Source organism: Piliocolobus tephrosceles, chromosome 2, assembly GCF_002776525.5.
Source record: "Piliocolobus tephrosceles isolate RC106 chromosome 2, ASM277652v3, whole genome shotgun sequence".
NCBI classification, from domain to species: Eukaryota; Metazoa; Chordata; class Mammalia; order Primates; family Cercopithecidae; genus Piliocolobus; species Piliocolobus tephrosceles.
In genome coordinates, this window is record NC_045435.1 from 39,202,773 (window position 1) to 39,225,538 (window position 22,766).

At 49.6% G+C, this 22,766-nt stretch overlaps 1 protein-coding gene across 1 annotated transcript in view; it reads left to right on the forward strand.

Moving 5' to 3' along the window:
* PDIA5 (protein disulfide isomerase family A member 5) overlaps positions 1-22,766 on the forward strand; it is a 93,120-nt gene that overhangs the window by 26,518 nt on the left and 43,836 nt on the right. Inside the window, exons 4-7 of the mRNA XM_023214810.2 lie at positions 9,158-9,241; positions 9,500-9,545; positions 13,531-13,623; positions 17,709-17,769. Coding sequence (XP_023070578.1) covers positions 9,158-9,241; positions 9,500-9,545; positions 13,531-13,623; positions 17,709-17,769 — 284 coding nt within the window. The remainder of the gene's footprint in view (positions 1-9,157; positions 9,242-9,499; positions 9,546-13,530; positions 13,624-17,708; positions 17,770-22,766) is intronic.

The window sequence follows — 22,766 nt, forward strand, 5'->3', positions numbered from 1 at the left end:
CAGGCATCTCTCTGTCTCCCATATTTGACCAGCCATGCTCTGTGTGACTGGCAGAGTAACAAAGCCTGTTAGGTGGAGACAAGGCACTTTGGAATTTCCATATTTGGAGATGACAACAGTTCTGCCAAGCTGATGGAGGCTTATTGTAGGGAGTTCTTACAAGGCTTGTAGGTGGCAGAAATGGGCAGAGGAGCTTTGACTTAGTTGCTATCTCCACCTGGGTCCACGTGACAGACATTACCGGGCATTTACTATGTGCTTTGAGAACACACAGATGGGTACCTGCATCCTCAAGGAGCTCAGTATGTGAGGAGAAGGCAGACACTTAGCCCAGTGATTCCAATGTCAGGTGAACAGTGCCGCAAACACAGACTATATGTATGGAGGGAGAGCCCCTCCATTCTGCCTGGAAAGGTTGAGAAAAGCTTCACAGAGGAGGTCGTGCTCACATTTGGTGCAAAGACCTCAGAGCACAATACCACGTGCTCACAGTGCCCTGGCTTTCCCTGCAGGCGGCCACCTATGGAGTGGACCCCCAGAACTGCCTGTGGAGGTGAAAGGCCTGCTGCTGTCCCTGAGTGGCCTGGAAAACATGCAGCGCAAGGTGCCTGAGTGAAATGGGGTCCGGGGTAGTGGGTGAAGACAGACTATGGAGATTCAGCTTCAGGACTCAAGTTTGGAAACATGATGTCTGGAGTCAATAAAAGTGCCAATGAGAACATCCTGTGAATTTCCACGTGCTCAAATTAAAATTGGGGCAGGGAAGCACCTTGGAGCTTGAAAGAGTTAACCCGAAGACAGAAGGATGGACTATTCCATGTAGTTGCCTCACTCTGTTGAATTTATTGCTCTAAGAGGACATAGAAACTGAAATGTTAGATAGCTTTTAAAATAGTGTGGATAAGTAGGTGAATTATGGAGCCAAAGTGGATTAAGTTGGACTCAGGAATATCTGGGTATGAGTTTGAAATTAGAGGCAGGGTGCAATCTTTCCTGAGTAGCCCAAGGTTCAGAACTCTGGGCTGTGGCCCAGGTAGGCCACTCCAGGTGGCAGCTGTCACGAACCACTGTTGGAAAAGGAGATCTCCAAGAACTCAGCTCCTGCCCTCCAGCTCATTCACTCCTGCTTCTAGACTTCTAAACTTGCCTGGAATCATCAGGACATGGGGAGCCCCCGTGTTAGCTCCACAGAGCCCTGCAATGAGAGCTCTCACGGTTGTCCTAAGTATGTCCAGTCCATGTCTGTGGGTCTGTGAATGAGACACAGCCAGGGATGGGCAGAAGTGCCGTTGGGAACTTTGCTTTCTGGTGCTGTCTGCCGAGGAGCGAGTAGGTGGCACGGGGCCAGGCCGCCTTCTTTATCCTTGTCACTGTAAAATAGCAGGTAGCCAGCCAGAGCTCACCTCCCTCAAATGGGCCCTGCTGAGTCACCCATCTCTCATCGTTCCCAGCTCCACTTCCTGCCCTGCCCACGAAGGATTGGTGGCTAAGATGGGGACAGGGCTTGGGGTTGGGGTGACCAGGAAGGTCAGGAGTACACAGGCCACCCTGCTTTTCCCTTTAAAAGGCAGGTGAGGGGAACAGGGAGCGTCTGGGGTGAGAGAAGATGCTACTCCAGTGTTGAGGTGTCTTTGCAGGCGTGTGGAATAAGGGAGAAAGCCTTGGGCTTTGGAGGGGGCCCGGGCTGACTGCTGACTAGTTAGTTAGCTGCGCTGCTCACTAGCCCTGTGACACCAGGCAAGTCGGTCACCCTGAGTCTGTTTCCTCAGCTGTGAAATGGGACAGCGATACACGTTCTGCCTTCTTTCTAGGTCTGTGATAAGGATCGGGTAAATGAAAGTTCTTTCTAAAATAGGAAATACAATTTAAATGTGAGACACCATTCTCCTAATGTTGTTTTTCATCTAGACAAGTTTGTTCAGGAGGAAGCTGGAGGGGGAGAAATGGTATGCTTGTTCACTCAGCAACTGTTTACTGGGTGAGGACCCCTTGGTTCTTGTAAAGATGAACCTGAAGAAGGTTTTGGGCATGGGAGTGAGCCCCAGGCCATGGGTGTTTTGCTCTGACCCTTAAGAAGTAGGGTGCAGGCTGGGCACAGTGGCTCACACCTATAATTCCAGCACTTTGGGAGGCCGAGGCAGGTGGATCACCTGAGGTTGGGAGTTTAAGACCAGCCTGACCAACATGGATAAACCCCATCTCTACTAAAAATACAAAATTAACTGGGCATGGTGGTGCATGCCTGTAATCCCAGCTACTTGGGAGGGTGAGGCAGGAGAATCACTTGAACCCAGGAGGTGGAGGTTGCAGTGAGCCGAGATCGCGCCATTGCACTCCAGCTTGGGCTACAAGAGCAAAACTCTGTCTCAAAAAAAAAAAGTACAGGGTGCAGTGGAATTTGTAGGACTAAAGGTCAGAAGACCCAGCTTTGAGTCTAGGCTCTGACATCAAATAGCTGTGGGGCCTTTGGCAAATCACTGCCCCTCTCTGGGCTTCAGTTGAATCTTCTGGGAAATGTGGAGTTGAGTCTTCCAAGTTGCTCTCATCCCTAAATAGCCTGGTTCAGAAAATGCTGGAAGCTTCCAGGCTTGGTGTGTGTGTGTTACAAGCATGGTGGTGGGCGCGTGCCTTCTAGTCTTTGAGGGGGGTCTTTTTCTCTTTGTGCCCCTCCCTCCCCATTCCCCATTTTGGAAGGGTGCCTATCCTTCTCTCTGAGGTTCTCTCATGTCTCCCTCTTTTCTCTCCCCTTATTAGGTTTCTGTTCCCTTTTCTCAATCCTGAGTCCAGGACTCCCCGCAACCTTGCACGGCCCTTTTTGTTTTTGAGACAGTCTCTGTTGCCTAGGCTGCAGTGCAGTGTCACAATCTCAGTACATTGCAGACTTGACCTCCCAGGCTGAAGCCTTCCTCCCAACTCAGCCTCCCCAGTAGGCACATACCACAATGCTCAGCTAAGTTTTCTATTTTTTTGTAGAGACCAGGTTTTGCCATGTTGCCCAGGCTGGTCTTGAACTCCCAGGCTCAAGCAATTCACCTGCCTCTGCCTCCCAAAGTGCTGGGATTACAGGCATGCGCCACCGTGCCTGGCCTGGCCTTCTTTTGGCCTCTTTTCTCCTCTCTCCTTTCTATATGGATATTTCTTTTCCTTTTCTTTTTTTAATTTTTTTTGCTTTTCTGGCTCTTTCCTCCCTATTCCTCTATGCACACCTGCAGGAACACACAAACACTTCTCCGCTGGTTTTCTCCCTGCTCCAGGTCCTGTCACTTGTTGCTCTGGGGTGTCTGTAGGGCGTCTGACTTCTGTCCAGGGTTTTGTCAGCTTTCCTTCTCCCTCACTCCACTCCTGGCTCAGACCTCGACAGCCACGCTCAGTCTGGCTGGTGGTGGTTGTCCGGCTGTTAAGCGGGTTGTGTGTGCGGGAGTTGGTATTCCCCTCGTGCCCTGCCAGCTGGGCGCTGGGGCTTGGGCTTGGCGTGGAGTGCTGCTGTCTGGGAAGTTGAGCTGGAGCCAGCATGGAGCTGTGCCTGGTTTGCTAATTCCTGAGGCTGCATCTCACAGGGGGCAAGGCTGTCCTATCAGGTGCTTGCTACTTTCTTTTCCTTAAGGCTTAAGGTCATTGCTTAACCACATCTGCTTTCTTCCCTGCCCTCCTCCCCATCTGCTTGATTTCTCTGGAGCGGTGACAGCTTCCCAGATGTAAGATTGGGGACCTGCCAGAGCAGGCATAGCATATTTTAAAGACTTATGTTTTCTCCTAAAAACTATTTGAATTTAGCATTTGCTTTTCAGCATGTTCAACATTACTTACCACGGGGTAAAACAGACTCCCAGAAGAAGTGCCATGTTTATCTTGTGGCTTCAGATACCTTCCAGCACACCACCATGCCCTTGTTGGAGTGACACATCCCCTTGAGGAGCAGAGCCTTAGAACTGCTGGGCTGGGAGGGCAGCGGAGGGGAGGCACCTTACATGTCTTCAGAGAAGCCATGCTCCTCTCTCTTTTTCCCACCACTCTTACTAACTGTACTGTGTAATCCAGACCCTGTGGTGTACCTTCTTGAGGCATGTACCAAGGGAAACAGCCAACTCAGGGAGGAGCCCTATTGTAGGGAATCCTTCCTTCAGAGGGTGCTACGTGACCACCACGGCCTGTCCAAGTTCAAGGTTCAGCTCTTCCAGGACTTCTGTCTCATTGCCTCCTGCCTTATATCCTCCAGCCACATTCTTTCACATCGTCCTTGGTACTTGGCATCAGGCAGTCACTCAGTATTTCTTGCCCAGCACTCGCCCCCCTTTTCTTCATGTCCTTGAAGTGAGGACACTTTCTACCTTTCTTCTCCTACCTGTCCCCAGGGGATCACGGGTCCACCTGACCAGAATCCTGCCATGTTAGACCAGGGCCGGTGGGAGGAAGAGAGTTATCCCTTCTTTGATGGGGAAATGGAGCTAGAGAGGCTGGAGTAGCCGTGGGCACAAACTTAATGTTAAGACAGGCAGAAGCCTTCCTTCTTGTCTTCAGTGTGGTCTTGTTTCTACCCCACCAGGAGGGGCTGAACATGGTCTGCCGTGGACGTGAGAACCCCAACTGTGGCTGACTGAGGATCTGGTTGGGAGGCAAGGAGAGAGATGACAGGAGTTCAGAGGTTGTTTTGTCTCCATTTTTTGCACCAGGTTCTGGCTCATGGTTCATGTGTCAGGATATAAGGCAGCCTGTCTCAATGCTTTATTTAGTCTGACTTGACCCCGTAGAGAAATCAAGCTCCATTCAGTTTATGTGGATAACTCTGGCATTTTGCAGCTCAGGAAACTAAGGGTCCTGCCAGAGGTCGCTAATGGCAGAGCCAGATGTTGAAACTGTCATTCTAGTAGGCTGTGGTACTTAGGCTGGACTCGCGAAAGACCTCAGACCCCCACCTCCTGACCCCGCCGTCTCGCAGACCTTGTTTTTTCTCTTTCTTCCTGCTCTCACCCCGACTTGGATCCCTGGGCCTGACTCCCGGGAGTGCGTGTCTCCAGTCTCTTGGATAGTAATTACTACACAGGAAAATCCAATAAACACAGCACTGTGTACCTGCAGCAGCCACTCCCGACTAGCAGCCAGCTGTCCCATGGCAGATGCAGATGGAAACACCCATGCCCATGTGTCTGTCTGGGTGTGGGGGTGTGGGGTGGGGAGGGAAGTGTATATAGGCCTCTGCAGTCTTTCCTTCCACATTCTCCGTGGAAGAGAGCCAAGTGAGGTGGGGAAGGATAGGATGGAGCAGATCAGTGGCCTTGGCGCCTCATTCCTTGGAACAGTGGTGAGTAAATGGGCAGAGGGATGGCTGGTTCTTGCAGGACAGGGGCCAGGGGAGTGGCGGGTGAGGGTCTTTGCACTGCCAGCCCCTTCTCCATGACCCATGGTGGCGTTCTCCATCCCCTCAATTCTAGCAAAGCATCTCGTTTTCCTGCTCACTGCTTTGTCTCTTTTCTCCCCTAGAGCCTCAATCACTGCCTGGGGGAGGGAGGTAGGCAGTAGATCAATTAATTGTACTTAATCTCTCAACTCGGATCCTTTTAAGTCTCTGAGCTTAGGTAATTTTCTCCCCTACTTGAACTCTTCTGGTATTTATTGTCTGCACTGCACAATTAGTGTGTGCGCACATGCTTGCGCACACACACACTACTCACACTTGTACACTCTGAGAGACAGAACTATGGGAAGGAGGGGAGCAGTGCTGAGAGAACATTGTCAGGAATTGTCATCTGGCAGGATTCCTGGAGCTCAATAGACGGAGCCCAGAGATCCCAGAAAGCCAGAAACGCAGAGCCTTACCCCAGCAGCAGTAAGATAATATCATTCATTTCAGCCATTCAGTCAGGTGATTTATAGAGTGCCTACTATGTGTCAGCTGCTGTTGTGCCACTGGGGAGATAGCTGTGCACAAAACCAAGCCCTTGGCTTCACGGAGCACATGTTTCTGATGGGGCAGGCGGTGGACAAGTTGGTCAGATGTTGATAAGCGCCGTGGAGAGGAAGACAACAGGGAGGGGAGATTGGGAGTGCTGGATCCAGTGGCCCTCGGGTCTGTGCCAGAAGTGTGCTCAGAGGGGACAGGAAGCCTCCTCCCCACTCACCTCTCAGGGAGAGAGAGAATGCAGGGGATGGGGAGAGGAGAGAATCCTTAGGAGTGTTACAAAACCTAACAAAGAAGGTGGCACAGAGTCTGCAGTGAGGGCTTTTGGGGCACTTGCTTAGGTGGAGTGAGGGCAGGAGGCTGCGCACTGGGCTGAACCTTGGAGGCCAAGCTGAAGAACAAGCAGGGGTGTCTCTGTGGCCCCAGCTCTACCAGCCAACTTAGTTGATTTGGATTCTTAGTCCTAAGACTTGCCTGGTCCCTCAGGGAACCTAAGGCTGCGGTCGTGGGACTTTTTCGTGGAAGGGTTTCCCACAGAGTGGACCGGGATTGGCGTGGGAATGAACCAAGCCCCTGTTTCCTCCCTCTGCTTTGTGATAGTCACAGGCAGAGGCTGCCAGCCAGGCTTGATGGAAGAGACAGGGACATGGGGTGGGGATTCTCCCCTCCAGTTGCTGCCTTGCAGCGTCTGAGCCGCCCAGGCAGGCACTGCAGCGTGAACGGAGAGGCGATGAGCTGGCCCTTTGCATGCCGCGGATGCCAGGATGGGACTGATGGGGCTGAGGGAGGCCGCGCACATCCCATCCCAGCCTTGGCTCCTGCCCCAGCTGCTGTTTGTTGTTGCATTTGGGTGGACGGTAGGTGGTCACAGAAACAGTGGAGCACAGCAGAACAAAGACCAACGAGGAAAGTGCCAAGTGAGTGGTTGTAAACATCCCGAGTCGAGCCCTCTGTCCCGGGGAATTAACTCAAGTGGGGAAGGGGCACCTCATTCGCAGTTGTTCTCAAACAGACCCACCACCCGTCAGTGCAGGTTCACCACAGAGTCCCTGCGGGACAGGGCACACCTGAACTGTAATAGCGGTTGTCAGAAGAGGCATATGTGGACCTCAGAGGGCTTTAGGATAAGAAAGTTTTCAGCGGATGCCCTGGGCTGCCCTCTGTATTTGGAGAGCCCACTCCCAGCTTGCCCCTTCTCTCTGGACTCTATCCTAAAATGTCCTTGCCACCTTGGGGGAGGAACTATTGCAGTTCCTCTCTGGATTCTTCATGCATTTTATGAGTCCCCACTGTTTGCCAGGCCCAGGGCTGGAAGCTACAGTGGCTACAGCGACGGCTAGACAGCTGGGACTAGTAGGGAGGAAACCCCTGGGCCTGAGGGAGGAAGGGGGCCGGGAGACACTCCTCCTTTCTGACCATCACGCACCTCTCCAGTAAGACATGCTTCTTGAGTTGCAAATTGCATCTTTACACTTAAAATGAGGTCCTGCGTTTTTTACATGTCCACTGATGAGTGTTGCTTTTAGAATTGAGCTGAGTGGTTTAATTAGTCCATCTGTTCTGGGCTGGGGCACAGCTGTGTGAAGCTGATGGCTGTTGGTGGAGGTGAGGCATGTAAGCAACTGGGGGATACAGTGCCTTGCCTCAGGTGGCTGTTGTACCTGTCCCAACAAAATTCCCCAAAAGATGACGCCAGTTGTGTAGTCAGTGGTAACCAGTGGGCATTGGGTAGCCAAGATGCCCTCACTGAGTCCTTTCAGGGCTGGGGAGATGGCCCCCAAGTAACAAGCAGAGCTCTCTGACTGGCTGAGTGCAGGCAGGATGGGGAAGCTGTGAGAGCAGGTCAGGTCTCTAAGGGGCTGGTGTAGGGCACAGGGGAGCCAAACCTCATGGAGGTAGGGGAGAAGAACATGAGCCAGTGAAGGAGCTAGTCTAATGCAATGAGTGGTTTCCAAACTTGAGCACACATCAGAATCACCTAGAAGGTTGTTCAAATGCAATTGCTCAGGTATACCCAGGGTTTCTGATTTAGTAGGTCTGGGATGGGGCTGATAATTTGCATTTCTAATAGGTTCCTGAATGATGCTGGTGCTACTGGTTCAGGGACCACATATTGAAATCCATTGTTCTAACAGGCAGGGCACTAAGATGAAATGAGGTTGTGCATGAGTGCTTTGTAAACGGGGAATGGTACCTGACAGGCATTTCTTATTGGAAGAGAGTGTAATATCCCAGATGCCAAGGGAGGGGCTCCTTTAACCACAGCCTGGTCCTTTCCCCTTTTGTCTTTTGTCAATACCTGGCCAGATTTCATAACTTCTTCAACATGGTAGCATGTTTTCCTCTTACCTTGGTCACATAGTGTATAGCACGTAGCCTATGTCAGAGCTCTAAAAACAAAAATCTTGCTTGTCCCACCCCTGACAGTGATTCCAAATTAACAATCAGGGGAAGGCCAGGGCATCGATCTTTTTAAAAACTTGCCTGGTAAATCTAAAGAGTGGCCAGGATTGGAGTTTATTTTCTTGTTACCATGGGCTGTCCACACCCTAAGCTGCTGAGGCACCTCGTTTGTCTGGACCTGTCTTTGTCTGGGCCTGAGGGAGGAAGGGGGAGCAGGGAGACCAGTCCAGCTAACATAGCAAAACCCGATCTCTACTAAATGTCCTTCTCCCTCTGTCTCTCTGTCTGGTTGCCACCCACAAGTCGTGACACACCTGCTCCTGTCTGCTTGTCTCTTTCTTTTCTTTCCTTTCTTTCTTTTTCTTCTCTTTTTTTGAGGTGGAGTCTCTCTCTGTCATCCAGGCTGGAGTGCAGTGGCACGATCTTGGCTCACTGCAACCTCTACCTCCCGGGTTTGAGCGATTCTCCTGCCTCAGCCTTCCGAGTAGCTGGGGTTACAGGCATGCAACACCATGCCTGGCTAATTTTTGTATTTTTAGTAGAGACGGGGTTTCACCATGTTGGCCAGTCTGGTCTCGAACTCCTGAACTCAGGTGATCCACCTGCCTTAGCCTCACAAAGTGCTGGAATTATAGACATGAGCCCCCGCAGCCCGCCTCTGTCTTTCTTGATCAGCCCTTAGCCTCCTAGTTAGTCTCCTCCCTCCAGTTCTCACAGCCCATCTGTAGTAAGGCCCTCATCTGCTATGGGGAATTCCAAGTTACCTGGCTTATTTCTTAGGACACCAGCAGATTTTGCTGTCAACACATTTATGAGGACTTTAGGTGATAAATGGTTCCCGACATTTGTGTCTTTCAGTGATGCAGAGAGTAGGAAATTGTGCAAGAAGATGAAAGTTGACCTGAGCCCGAAGGACAAAAAGGTCGAATTATTCCATTACCAGTAAGTACTCATGGGCATTTCCAATTTCCAAGTAAGTGCCGAACGTTTTCATTGGTATTTTCAGTGAACAGCAATTTTTAGTTAGATTAATTTTATTTCGGAACGGTTTTCTTCCTGTGTTTACAATTGTTTCTTTAAAAAAATAAAATCCTGAACTGCATTCAAAAGCTGAACCTTATTAAGATGCTGCAGGAAACCAAAGGTATGTATCTTCACAACCATTCTTAAAGTTAACACATTTTTCTCCTCATTTGACAGGGATGGTGCATTTCATACTGAATATAACCGAGCTGTGACATTTAAGGTAAATTTACCTCCCTCATTCTCAGCAGAGGTGGAGTCTGAATGGACGCCCAAAGTCTGGCAGGTTTTCTCTCTGAGAAAAGAAAGGGCAGACTGCACAAATAGCTCTTCTGAATGACCTGAGAGATTCTTATCTCTAAAGCATATGTCAGCAGAATATCTGGAAAAGTTTGTAGCTCTTAACACAACAGATTGACCCAGCTTTGGAGATGGGCTTGTGAATGTATCAGCAGTTGTCCAGTGAGGCAGATGATGTCACCTCTCTCTCTGCCAAACGCCTGGGCCTGCTTTTGCTGTAGCTTCAAAGTCCTCCCCTCATCTCTGCGGTAGTGGCCACCCTCAGGCTGGGTGGGACGCAGGGTGCCCAGGTTAGCACAGGGTATCACACATGGGCAGGTTGGCACCTTTGGCCTGATGCATCTTGTTCCAGATGAGATATGGGTATCACTGAAGAGTTCCCTGCTATCAATCCAGTTTAGAAGTAGATGAAAAAGCATAAATGGAAAGAAATATGAAATCCTGTAATCTATACATGCTTTGTAACCACAAAGCAGCTGCCCCAGCCCTTAGTCCTCCTGAACTGCAACTCTCCTCCTTCAGGGTTAGGATTCCCTTCCTCCAACCTGTCTTCTGCTTTCTCGTCCTGTGTTGGCTGAAGCCATATATTTCTTCTGGTCCTGACATGTTTGAACTCACTTCCTAACCCTCCTGTTTCCCACACTGGGATGGACCCTGTGCTCCTGTCTCTTCATCTGCCCCTTTCTCCATCTGTGTCTCGTCCATTTTTTTCCTATCTGTTCATCTGTCTGTGCAGCTGTCAGAGACCCTCTCCCTCTGCCCTTCCTTCTCCCCCTGTCTCTCCCCACCGTCTCTCCAGGTCATTTCTTGCTTATCCACTAACACTCATTCTTTTTTTAAGTTGCTACAGCGTTCACCTTATATAGGGACTCAGCCTGATTACTCATCACCTTAACACCTACTTAGACACTTAGAAAGTTCTTCCAACTACAGTTGCTCAGCCCTTCTTATTCTGTGTTCAGACGTCAACCGAAGTTATTGGAGAGAACACATGTTCCCCAGGAACAAGGTTTAATTGGGTGAGATGGGGGAAGTGCTTATGCAATGATGGAAAGAGGGCTAGGGTTTTGTTTTATTATTGGAGGCTGTGTATATTTTATGTTTAACTGAGACCTCTGAGGAATCCATCTTGGGCTTATGGAGCAGGGAGTTCTGAGCAGCTACTCAGAACTGTGGTAGCAGAGAAGCAGCAAGGAGCCCAGGCGGCCCCAGCATGCCACTGGGTGTCTGGGTGGGAGAGGCAGAACCCTGGCTTCGCCCCACTTCTTACAAAGATCAGGTGTGTGAGGTCGGCGTTCTCTTGACCTTCGCGTGATTTTGGCATCAACAAGGTGAAGAAGTGGCTGAGCATTGTACGGGGCCAGAGTCTTCAGTTTCAGGTGGCACTCTTAGTCCCAGCACCCCCAGCAGGACTGGGGCAGAGTCCCTGGAGTTCTCCAGGGCAGAGGGAAGGGGAGACGATGGTTCCCTGACTGCTGATGGCTTCTGCTTTTTCAGCTTGAGACAGCTGAGATCAGAGCCCACCTTAGTCACTGATTAACTTTCCATTCAGTGTTTCTCCTGGGACCCTGACTCCAGAGAGACGGAGGAGCCCCCAATAGGAGGGGCCCATGGCCTGCAGGCCCATGTTCTGGCTGTGGTTTTTGTCAACCCACATGGTTGGGCAGAAGCCTGGTCACAGATGCTGTGCCATGGCATCTAGAGAGGTCACAGGCCAGATAAGTGAGAACTTATCTCCCCATTGGCAAAGAATAGGAAACTCAAAGCGGGGAACATCCCCTTTAAGCTGCCTTTTCCTTGTTCGCACATACTCCCCAAATCCTTACTATAGAAGTGGTGAGGGCCAGAGGTGCCTGGCAGTCTGCATTCAGATGACTCACTGATGACCTCAGGGCCCAGTAGCTGTGAGCCAGGATCACAGCCGGGAAGGTGTCCTGAAGGCCAGATGCAGTGTCAGGCAGTGCCTGGGACTCAGAGCACCCAGAATAGGACAGTTGAGGGTGGGCTTCCAGGTACTGCTCCCCACAGACTTTCCCCTGAGGTCTTGTCCAGTTAGATCAGCTCGGAGAGAACCTATGGATGGGGTTATTCAGCTTCAGTTAAATGAGAATAATCCTCACCTGAAAAACAAGGTTGTGTGTATGGACATGTCAGTTGTCACATTAAAAGGTCATTTCTCTCCTTTTTCCATCCACTGCTATCTTTTCTTCTTGGCCACCCCCAGACTGGATGGGACCTCAGGCTGAGGTGGAGATGGGGGTGGGGGGCTGGGCGTGGGGCCAGGAGCCCCCCAGAGCAGCAGTTCTTAACTTGTTCTGGGGTCCTCATCCCACTGAGCACCTACTGAACACAGACCTCCCTGAAACAGTATGTGTGCATACAATCAAAGTCAATGTTTTCACATGAGCCTGGGGTTTCACTGACTCCTAAAGTCCCTCGTGCACCCTAGATTAAGAACCCTGCACCGGGTATTTCTGGAAACCCAGGCAGGTGGGTGCCTACCAGCATCTTTCTCACATGGCCTCGTGGACAGGTGCCTCTGCAGCTGTGGGTGAGTGCGGGTGTCGGGAAGACCCTGCCAATTCCATAGTTCCTTAGGTTGTCATGGCAAAGCCTTGACAAGGGACCGAGAAAGGGTGGATCCGCCTTTTGCTGTGGCAGAAATGGCTGTTCTCTTGCCAGGAGGCGTTTCACAGCTCCACTTGGACAGGCAGGAAGCACTACCTGAATGAAATCCTATGAAGTCTTGGCTGTCTCCCATTCTCCCGTAGTAGTTCTTTCCAAATAGAGTTTCCAGAAATAATAAGCCTTTCTAAGGTCCTCTCTGTGTGTGACTGGTGGATGGGCTGAATGCATACCCTTATTATTTTAGAAGGGCACTTCCCTTTCTCATCTCAGGCCACACACACACACACACACAAACACACACACTCTCAGTTCAGCATCTGCTCACTGGAGCGTGGTCAAAGTTGACAGAAGTAACAGAATCTGACTGGGGTCTGGTACCTGATCCTGGCTCTCACAGACTTTGAGCACCATCTCTGAGTGACTGAGGGGGAAGGGAATGCTGCTTCTGCCCTGAACCGATGAGAGTGGCAGGGGGGTACGGAGGAGGGTGGAAGGATAGTGCCCGTCTTCCCTGCCCCTGTACTTCTTCCCCAAAGGGAGTGGAGATTTGAGTCATTGTACACATAACAAAGGCCAGCAAGGCCCTTTATCTGTAAGAACTTTGTCAGATCTTCAATCCAGGCAGTCTAGAAGAGGGCCCAGGAAGAGAAGTATAGCTACAAGGGTGAGGCCACATTGGTGTTCACCCTGCCCTGGGGGCTTCCCAGCCTGGACCCCACTTATTCACATATAGTGGAGGATAATCAGGATTTAATCCACTCCAAAACCAGTTTAGATCATGAAATACCAAGCAGGTCATAAGTAGGCATGATGATCTGCTTATGGGATGACAGTTTTAGTGGCTGCAGGAATGTGGAAATGTCTCCTTTGGACAAGACTGAGACCATTATTCCATTAGTCAGAAAGACTTCTTGGAGGAGATGAGATTTAGTAGAAACACTAATATGTCTCTGGTTTGAATAAGCCAACTCATTGTCTCAAATTTTCTTTTTTTTGTCTATGAAGATGCATATTAGGCATGGACCACCTGACTGGAGTGGGCAAGGTGTCTTGTGATTGAAAAAGCCTGGTGGGAGTGATGGTGGTGCATTTTTGGGGCACTTATCCATGATGTCAGTGGACAGTGGAAATAACACACCCTCCAAGCTTATGCCACATGCAGTCCTGAACCCAGCACCTGGTGTGCGCAGGTCTCCAGGCAGGGAAACAGGACAGGTTCCTGATTCCCCCACCTCCCTCTTTTCAGGACTAAAATGCATTTCTCTTCTTTTTTTCCTCAGTCCATAGTGGCTTTTTTGAAGGATCCAAAAGGGCCCCCACTGTGGGAGGAAGATCCTGGAGCCAAAGATGTTGTCCACCTTGACAGTGAAAAGGTAATGTATTCCTGTCAGTTCTGATGGATGCTGGAATCTTCCCTAGTACTAGGGCCTCCCAAGGAAAGGAGCCCAACGAACTGAGAAATGGGACTATTCCAGGATCACTTGTACTTTCCTCTAGGGAAGCTAGGCCAGGACCCTAATATTTGACTCCCCTTCCCAGCTCCATCTTGTAACCAGTGGCGATCACACGTTGCCTGAGAATTTTCATTCTTCACCTTCCTTATTTAATGTATTTGAACACGTTTAGATTTTCCATACATTAATATAGATTTAAATGTTCTCTCTCTATTGTGTAATCCAGATGTTGCTAGGATTGGCTTTACATCTTGTTTTTTATTTTTTATTTTTATTTTTTTAAAGAATAACCTTAGAGATTTAGGTTAGATTTCCAGAGACTTGAGGCAGATCTCTACAATTCTGGATCATTCTATAGCTTTCAACCAATTATTTACCCTCTTATGCTTTGATTTCCAAATTTGGCCAGGGGTGGAGGTAGAAGGGTAGATCTAGATTATAGTCTTTGTTAGTTCTTAAGTATTTAACAAAAGCTATGACAGGCCGGTTGTGGTGGCGGGTGCTTGTGGTCCTAGCTACTCAGGAGGCTTAGGCAGGAGGATCGCTTGAGCCTAGGAGTTCAAGGGTAGCCTGGTCAACGCAGTGAGACCCCATCTCTAAAAAAATAAAGAATGCAAAAGCTGTGACACACATTGCCCCTCCGTCCACAGTCTGCCCACCTGACCTGAACGTGCATCTTTAGCCATGTGCATCCGTGTTTCTATGATGCCTTCACTTAGGATGGGCAAGAATTTCTCTGTGATAGTCCAGGTGGTCTGTGAGGCAAGCAGTGCTTTCTGTAGATGGAGGGAGAAGGTTCATTCCTATCTCGATAAAACAAAACATAGCTTTCATCTTTCTCTTCCTCCTCTCCCTTTTCCTTTAAAATTGTTGACTCTTTTTTGTTGTTGTTTTTAGAGACAGGGTCTCGCTTTGTCACCCAGGCTGGAGGAGTACAGTGTTGTGATCATAGCTCACTGTAACCTTGAATTCCTGGGCTCAAGCAATCCTCCTGCTTCAGCCTCCTAAGTAAGTGGGACTACCAGAGCATGCCACCATGCCTGGCTAATTTTTAATTTTTTACTCACGCCTGTAATCTCAGTACTTTGGGAGGTGGAGACAGGTGGATCACTTGAGGTCAGGAGTTCAAGACCAGCCCAACCAACATAGTGAAACCCCATGTCTACTAAATTACAAAAATTAACCGGGCATGGTGGCGCATGCGTGTAATCCCAGCTACTCGGGAGGCCAAGGTACGAGAATTGCTTGAACTCGAGGCAGAGGCTGTAGTGAACCAAGATCATGCTACTGCACCCTAGCCTGGGTGGCAGAACGAGGTTCTGTCTCAAAAAAAAAAAAAAAAAGACATCTTCAAGATGACAATACTGGCTCTTTATATCCCAGAAAATGTTGTGCCCAGCCTTTAATTTGAATCACCACTGATCCACTTGGTTGGCCTACAATGATGATACATTTTACCCTCCTCCAGAAGGTTAAAAAAAAAAGCACCATTTTCTTTTGCGCCAACAAGCATTAAGAGTACAGTCAATAGGCAAGTTACAGAGGCCCATGCCTGTAATACCAGCACTTTGGGAGGCTGAGGTAGGAGGATTGCTTGAGGCTAGGAGTTCAAGACCAGCTTGGGCAACATAGTGATAGCCTCCGCGCCGGGCCCACATGTTTTTTAAAAAGACATGTTTAAGGCCGGGCACAGTGGCTCACGCCTGTAATCCCAGCACTTTGGGAGGCCGAGGCAGGTGGATCACAAGGTCAGGAGTTCGAGACCAGCCTGGCCAACATGGTGAAACCCTGTCCCCACTAAAGATACAAAAAATTAGCCAGGCATGATGGCGCATGCCTGTAATCCCAGCTACTCGGGAGACTAAGGCAGGAGAATTGCTTGAATCTGAGAGACGGAGGTTGCAGTGAGCCAAGATCATGTCATTGCCTCCAGCCTGGGTGACAGGGCGAGACTCATTCTCAAAAAAAAAAAGCATAAGAGGGGCAAGTGCCAGGAGAGAGTGGTGGCACATGTGCCTAGAACCATGGAAATACAAACAGCCTAAACGGAGAGCTGCTCCTGTGATGATAAATGTTGAGAGCTCCTCTGGAAAGTGATTGCCTGGTGCCTTCCTCCCCCAGATACAACGTCCTAACCTTTCTCAGGTTGTTCTTCTGTAACTGTAGGAATATCAAGCGGAAATATTTCTTTCACACCTGTAGCGAATCCTGTCGTTCTGCTTTGTGCTCTTTTCTCTCCTATGGAAATAAGAAGTATAGCTGGTTCTCTGCTAATAGAATGTCCACATAAATAATGAAAAGTTCCAAATTCAAGTTTGAATTGCTGATTCAATTTGTAGGCTTGGAATTTCATACTTTGTGAAGGTAATTAAGCATCTTTGAATGTAATATCTGTTACTACTCAGGATATGAAACCAAATTTTATAGGTTCAATCTCTTCTCGGATCTTTTACTAGCTTTTATCTCCAGAAATTCCAGAAGACAATTTTAGAAGTGTTTGCATCCTGTACCCCTAGTTAGGGTTAAATATCTTGGTTACTAATTTTGTTTGGAAATTAGTGCAAACAAAATTTGTTTGAAAATTAGTGCCTTAACCCTCTCTCTAGTTATGTAAACAAGGGTAAACTTTTCCAGAATTTATTCTAGTGTTTTGGATATCCACAAAAATTTAATCTTTTTTTAATCTAACTGAAAAATTTTAAGTTAATGCACATTGTTGAAAATTTAGAAAAAACACCTTCAGCATAAAGAAAAAAAATAAATCACCCCATACCTTTACATTGAGAGAGATGCCTGCTGATATTTCTGTAGTCTTCCAGGCTTTCAAGGTAATGTGTACATAATGCTTTTACTCACAAAGATGTCATTACATTTTATATGCTGTTTTGTAACTTGCTTCTCCCTGCTTTAGTGCACCGTGCACATCTGATTGTGACATTAAACACTCCTCTTTATCAGCTTTAATGATGCAATAGTATCCCATTGTGCTGGATGTGCCATCATTTATTTACCTAATACTTTCTTGCTGCCAGAAAGCTGCATTTTGAAATTTTCTTACTTTCCTTATTATTCAAAAGAGAAAACCCTCTCATTTTCTTCTGTAAAATGTGGTTGAGCAGCTTACTTTAATCAAAATATGCTCTTATCATCGTGCTTCACTGCAGTCCTTGATAGAGTTGCTTTTTCCCATCCATCATTGGCTCTCGTTGGAAGAAAAGTCTCTCTACCCTGTTCAGACACTTAAGTCTTTACATGAGCACTGTGTGGCTGTTTGTCTTTTTGCCTTTATTGTATGTATCTAACAAATCATTATGTATTGCTTAATAACATGCCCGGCACTGTTCTAAGGGTTTTACAAATCCATTTTGCCTGTAACCTCCTGGAGGGTGGAGCAGGCCCCCTCCTTCTGCCCTGTGTGCTCCGTGGACTCCTGGGGACAAGGATGGTGGTGGCAGAGTTGGAGCCTGAGAAGAGATTAGCAAGAGATTAGTGGGTATGGGTTAACCCCTCTTCCCACAGTGAGCGGATCCCCATCTGGCCAAGTCGGGCACACATGAAAACAGCCATCCGCACCACAACAAAACCACTGTGTAAGTCACAGGAAGGGGCAGCCTATTCAACAACCCCATGGGACGAAAACCGCTCTTTGCCATCTTTGAACTGTTCAGGTGGAACTGAAAGGAAAGCCAGCAGCCTGGACCTCACGACTCCCTCTCACCAGGTGGCCAAAGCCATTTGTTAGCTTGGGGCCTCAGTTTTCCCATCTGTAATACACGAGGGTGGTCTCAAATAGATCTTCTCTGTGGTTCTTCCAGCTCCGGACCTGCCGCGGCTCTACCCCCACCCGCAAATCAGCTACCAGCGTGTACTTTCTGAAGTGCTCACTCCTGCTCCCCTCCCCATCCCTACCCTTCACCCCCCTGTGTGCAGAAGGGTCAGGGAGGGGGTCTCATCCTCTTATTGTGTTGTGTGTGAGCTGCTGGTATTCTCTTTTTGTGCCTCAGGACTTCAGACGGCTCCTGAAGAAGGAAGAGAAACCGCTCCTCATCATGTTTTATGCCCCCTGTGAGTGAACTTTCTCCCTTGGGCCAGAGCTAGTTGTATAGTCTCTTTGTGGGAGGGAGGCGGGTGGGGGCTGCAGGCGGGGTTGGGGGGACTAGCCCGGGTGCCTCGCTTAGAATGCTGGAACTCATCTCTCCATCTGCTCCTCTTTTCCTTCGTCTTTGCCTTTTCATCTGGCTCCTCCCCTCCTGCTGTCCGCCCTGCACTCTGTCTCCACTAGAATCTGTGTCCTTCTACCCTCTTTATCTAGAGCTCCACCCTGTCTGGTCAGCTCCACCTTCCCCAGCCATGTCCCGTTTCCTGCTGGTGGTGCCGTGCCTCAGTGCCGGTCACCGTGTGGCTGTTCTCCACCCCTCAGGCATGGCGTCATGGTCCAGAGCCTGGCCCACCTCTGGGGCAGCAGCTCGTCTAGCTCTGAGTCCTGCATCCTCTGCTGGCATCCTCTGCAGGTGCCACCTGGGAGGATCGGGGAACCAGGAGCAGAGAGAAATGGGTTCCAGGATTTGGGCTCAGTCCCTGTATGAGGCAGGAGGATGTGGAAATGGCAGGAGTATCTTTCAGATGACAGCCTGAACATGTGGATTTGAATCCCAGCTGTGCCACCAGCAAGCCGGGTGAGGTTGGCCAAGTCCTTCACCTCGCTAGGTCTCAGTTTCCACATCTGTAAGAGAAGGGACTGGATCACAGTAGTGGCTTTCAGATTTTTTGACTGAATTTCACAGAATTAAAAACGTTTTATATTGCAACTCAGTATTAGAAGTATATATAAATTATATGCAAATAAGCTGAAACAAAAGTTTTGCAAAACCACTCTTGCCCTTACTATTGCCATCTGTTGTTTACCAGATGTAATGCCTACTATTTTCTGTTCTGTTTTATTTAAAAATTATTGATTATTCCTACTGCTTCATAACTCTCTGACAAAGGGTCACCAAATTATGGCCCACGGGCCAGCTGCCTCTTTTTGTAAAGGTTTATTAGAACCCAGCCATGGCCATACATTGATGTGATGTCTGTGGGTGCTCAAGATCTATACCAGCAGAGTTGAGTACTTGTAACAGAGACAGTGTGACCTGCAGAGCCTCAAATATTCACTGTCTGGGCACCTCGACATTCTAATGGGTCCCAACTTACAGACTGAAAATAACCCTGGATTTGAGCCTGGCAAGGCCCTTTGTGCTGCCTCTGTGAGCTGCATCGGCCCTTCGTGAAGCCAGCAGGGTCAGTGTCTCCCTGAAGGCTGTGGTGACAGAGGGGCTGTATATGATGCAAGGCAGGTGAGCCCAGGTGTGTGCGTGGCTCAGGAGGGTGTCATAGGCTCTGGTTTGTCATAGGAAACCAGAGTTCTGTTTGCTCATGAAAGCCCATCTCGAATCCCACTTCCTGAGTTATTTGCAAAGGTTCCTCCCATCTGTGCCCTGGGGATGACGTCCCCTGCCGGATGCCCCTCTGTGCCCCTCTGTGGCACTCTGGTGGTTCTGCCTGACTTGAGCCAGTAGTTTATTTGCCATAACAGCAGCCTTTCCTTAGCCTGTTTTTGGTTTGTTTGTTTGTTTGTTTGTTTGTTTGTTTTTTGTGACAGAGCCTTGCTCTGTTGCCCAGGCTGGAATGCAGTGGTGCCATCTCAGCTCACTGCAACCTCCACCCCCCGGGTTCAAATGATTCTTCTACCTCAGCCTCCCAAGTAGCTGGGACTACAGGTGCCCGCCATGACGCCCAGCTAATTTTTTTATTTTTTGTAGAGATGTGGTTTTGCCATGTTGGCCAGGCTGGTCTCGAACTCCTGACCTCAGGTGATCCCCCCACCTCGGCTTCCCAAAGTGCTGGAATTACAGGCATGAGCCACTGTGTCCAGCCCTCTCAGCCCTGTTTTGATTGCTGGGTGTCCTCCAGTCTCAGCCTCCTCCCCAGGCCTCCTCGCTGGCCCCAGGGCTGTGCTCGCCTGTGGGAGAAGGCCCTGGTGTCTCACTTGCTATAAATCCAGCTCTGCCCTGAATGGTAGCTACTTTAACCCTCACTCCTTCTCTTTATTAATGTTCTTTAGTTGGTTTCACCCCTTTTTGTTTCTTTGTGGAGGAATATTATTAGCTACCCAGCTGTGAATTGCTTTAGGAATTATCCTTGTCCACACAGATCCTAGAGGATGGGCCTCCTTTGGTGTATCTTAAAGTCCTTCGGGACGCAACACATTGGTTAAATGAAGCTGTAAAACGCAGTGTATGTCAACATGCAGCACGTGCCACAAGACAGCATCCAGGTGTAACCAGGCAGGTCTCAGTGTGATGCCATTAGTCATTTAGAAGTGGTGCACTGGCAGTTTGCGCCTGCATGCTGTGCCCTCTCCCGCCACGCACCCAGGCTGTGTGGCAGTGTGCTCATCCCACCCTTCACAACAGAGATGCGAGCACAGTTATCATCTTTACAGAAGAGAAAGCGGGGGCAGGGGAAGTTAGGTACCTCACAGTCACAAAGCTTGTTGGTGGTCGGGGAGGGAGGAGAAAACTCGGAGGTTAAGTTAAACTTTTGGTAGAGGGTCAGATTGGTTGGACTTCCAGGTCCCAAGGAACCTCAGGACTCTTTTTTTGATTATGCACGTGTGTATGTTTTTTTACAAAATGAAACAAGCTTGTGCTTTTAGCACACTAGTCTAATCAAGTCTTCATGGCATCAACATTCAGCTGATCCCTGGGATACACAGCAGTTCCCTAACTGGGACGTCTATTAGGACTCTGTGACCCTTTGGTCACATGTGGGATGAATGGGCCCAAAGGCAGTGGGAACCTTCGGTGGTGACAAGGAACCTGGCTCCCCAGGTTTGCTTTCTGAATTAGTGATAAAATAGAAAGGCTGACTACTCTGACTTTTGGGGTTTGAGAGTGATAATTAGTCTTACCTCTCCCCCTGCCTCCCAGTGGAATCAGCTAGAAGATAAACTCAGGAATCACAGGGCCAGCTCTATTTTTGGTAAAGTTAAATTGGAAACTGGCTTGGCCTGTGGTTTCCTTCTCCTCCATCACCTTTCCCCCACCAATAACCTCCACCCAGCACCGCTGGCCCTGCCCACTGGGACAGCTGGCTGACTTACCCCCGTTTCAGGGTATTCTTGCTGCAGGCTGCAAACAGGCAGAACAGGAAGAGAGAGGCCACACTGTGGAGACAGATAGTAAATAAAGTTCTTGATAGATGAGTGTGGCCCAGTGGGCGTCAGACTCAAGTCACTGAGCGAAGAATGAGTGAAAGGCTGCAGGTGTCCCCCCCTTTATTTTCCTTCCTGGGGAGTGGAGCGACGTCCTCTTCCCTCACTGGAAGTGTTTCCCCCACCACGGACCGGGAAGCACGTTCTCAGGCCTGGCGTTGAACTAAGATGTCTCTGCAGGCACGGAACTTTCCCCAGCTCTATCTAACACCTGCGGGGCACCTATCCCCACTGCACAGATAGGGAAGCCAAGGCTTGGAGAGCCCAGGCCACTTGCCCAGGATCACCCAGCCAGCGGGAGTTATGGGGAGATGCAGACGTCGGTCTCGGCCTCGTTCTTCCCAGAGCTGAGCTCCTTGCTCTGCACCACCTGCAGCCTCCTGTTTTCTACCCGGTGCATTTCTCCCGGAGCATTGTTCCTGCTTCTGTTCTTCTCTCTCTGAATCCCCACAGTGGGAACAATGCCCCTGACAAGTGTCATATTCCTTCCTTCATGCTGCTGGTGGTGTTCGCACTGAGGTGGCAGGTCCCGAGCAGAGGTGCCTCTTACCTTCTGAGGGCAGATTCGGCAGGCTCCCACTGCAGGCTGGCCTCAAAACAGCCCCTTCTCTCCTACCAGGACTGATGGCAGAACTTAAGCCCAGGGTTCACGTACTGGGGTGTGTGTGAGTCCACCTGTCAGGAATGTCAGGAGGGGGCTGTGGGGCATTTTGGGAGCCTCATTGCCAAATGTCCTGTGTCTGCATCTTGTCCAATAGGCTTGGTGCTGGGGAGGTTCTGGTGACCCAGAAGGAATGTTGGCCTTCTGGCCTCACAGCCTGTCTAGGCATCAGCTAAGCATGGATTGGAGCTAGGCTGCCTGTCACCACATGGACCCTGTGCCTGCTGTGCCAAGCTGAGATCAGCCTGACACATGGTTCCAGGCAGCTTTGGTTCTATGGTCTTCAGATGCATCTTAAGCCCTGTTTTGTAGCAGAGAGGCGGTCAGAAAGGGTAATAGCCTGGCACTTCAGAATCCCTGCTGTCTGAAGAAACTGCTCATGTCCTGTGGGATCGGTGCTGAAACATGGTCTGCTCTGGTTTAAGGGAAGGAGTTTAAGGTCACTCTGATGATTTAGTGGATGTTTGGGACCTGGCCTTCCTGGTTGCTTGAACCCAGGAGTTCAAGGCCCCCTATCAAGGCTGCGGGTCTTCACCACTAGGAGAGGAGTGTGACCATGGTAGATCACAGAGCCCCGGAGGGCTGAGCCAAGGCCATCGCACGCAGAATCCTTTGCTGTCAGAGCTGGAAGGGGCCTGAGGTTGTGTGGTCCAGCCCCCCTCATCTGCCAGAAGAAACAGCCCAGGGAGAGGAGGTGACTTCTCCAAGGCCTTCAGCAAGTTGAGCAAAGATCAGAGTCCGCGTGGCATCCCGATTCCACGGGATGCGTGGCCCGTCGCTCTTCCCACGGGCCAGAGCCAGCACTGTTCACGGTCAGCCTGCCTCCGGTCATTGCTTAATTATCCTTGTTAATGAAAGAGAAAGGAGGCATGGACATTCCAAAAGTGATTGTATTCGTGGTCACACATTTTTCTTCATAATGGCATTTGACTCTGGCTCATTTGCAGGCCCTGCCTGGGCAGTGAGGGGTGGCTTTTCACTGTGCACGCCGCAGTTGCTCTCTTGACACCTGTTCTGGTTTTCTGAATTTCTGTCGAATTCATTATCAGCACTGAAGTATTCTGGGCTCTGCTCTTCTCCCATCGTGTCAGGTTTGTTTCTTCAGTCCAACATTTATGAGTGGTTGCTGGGCAGTGCCTTGTT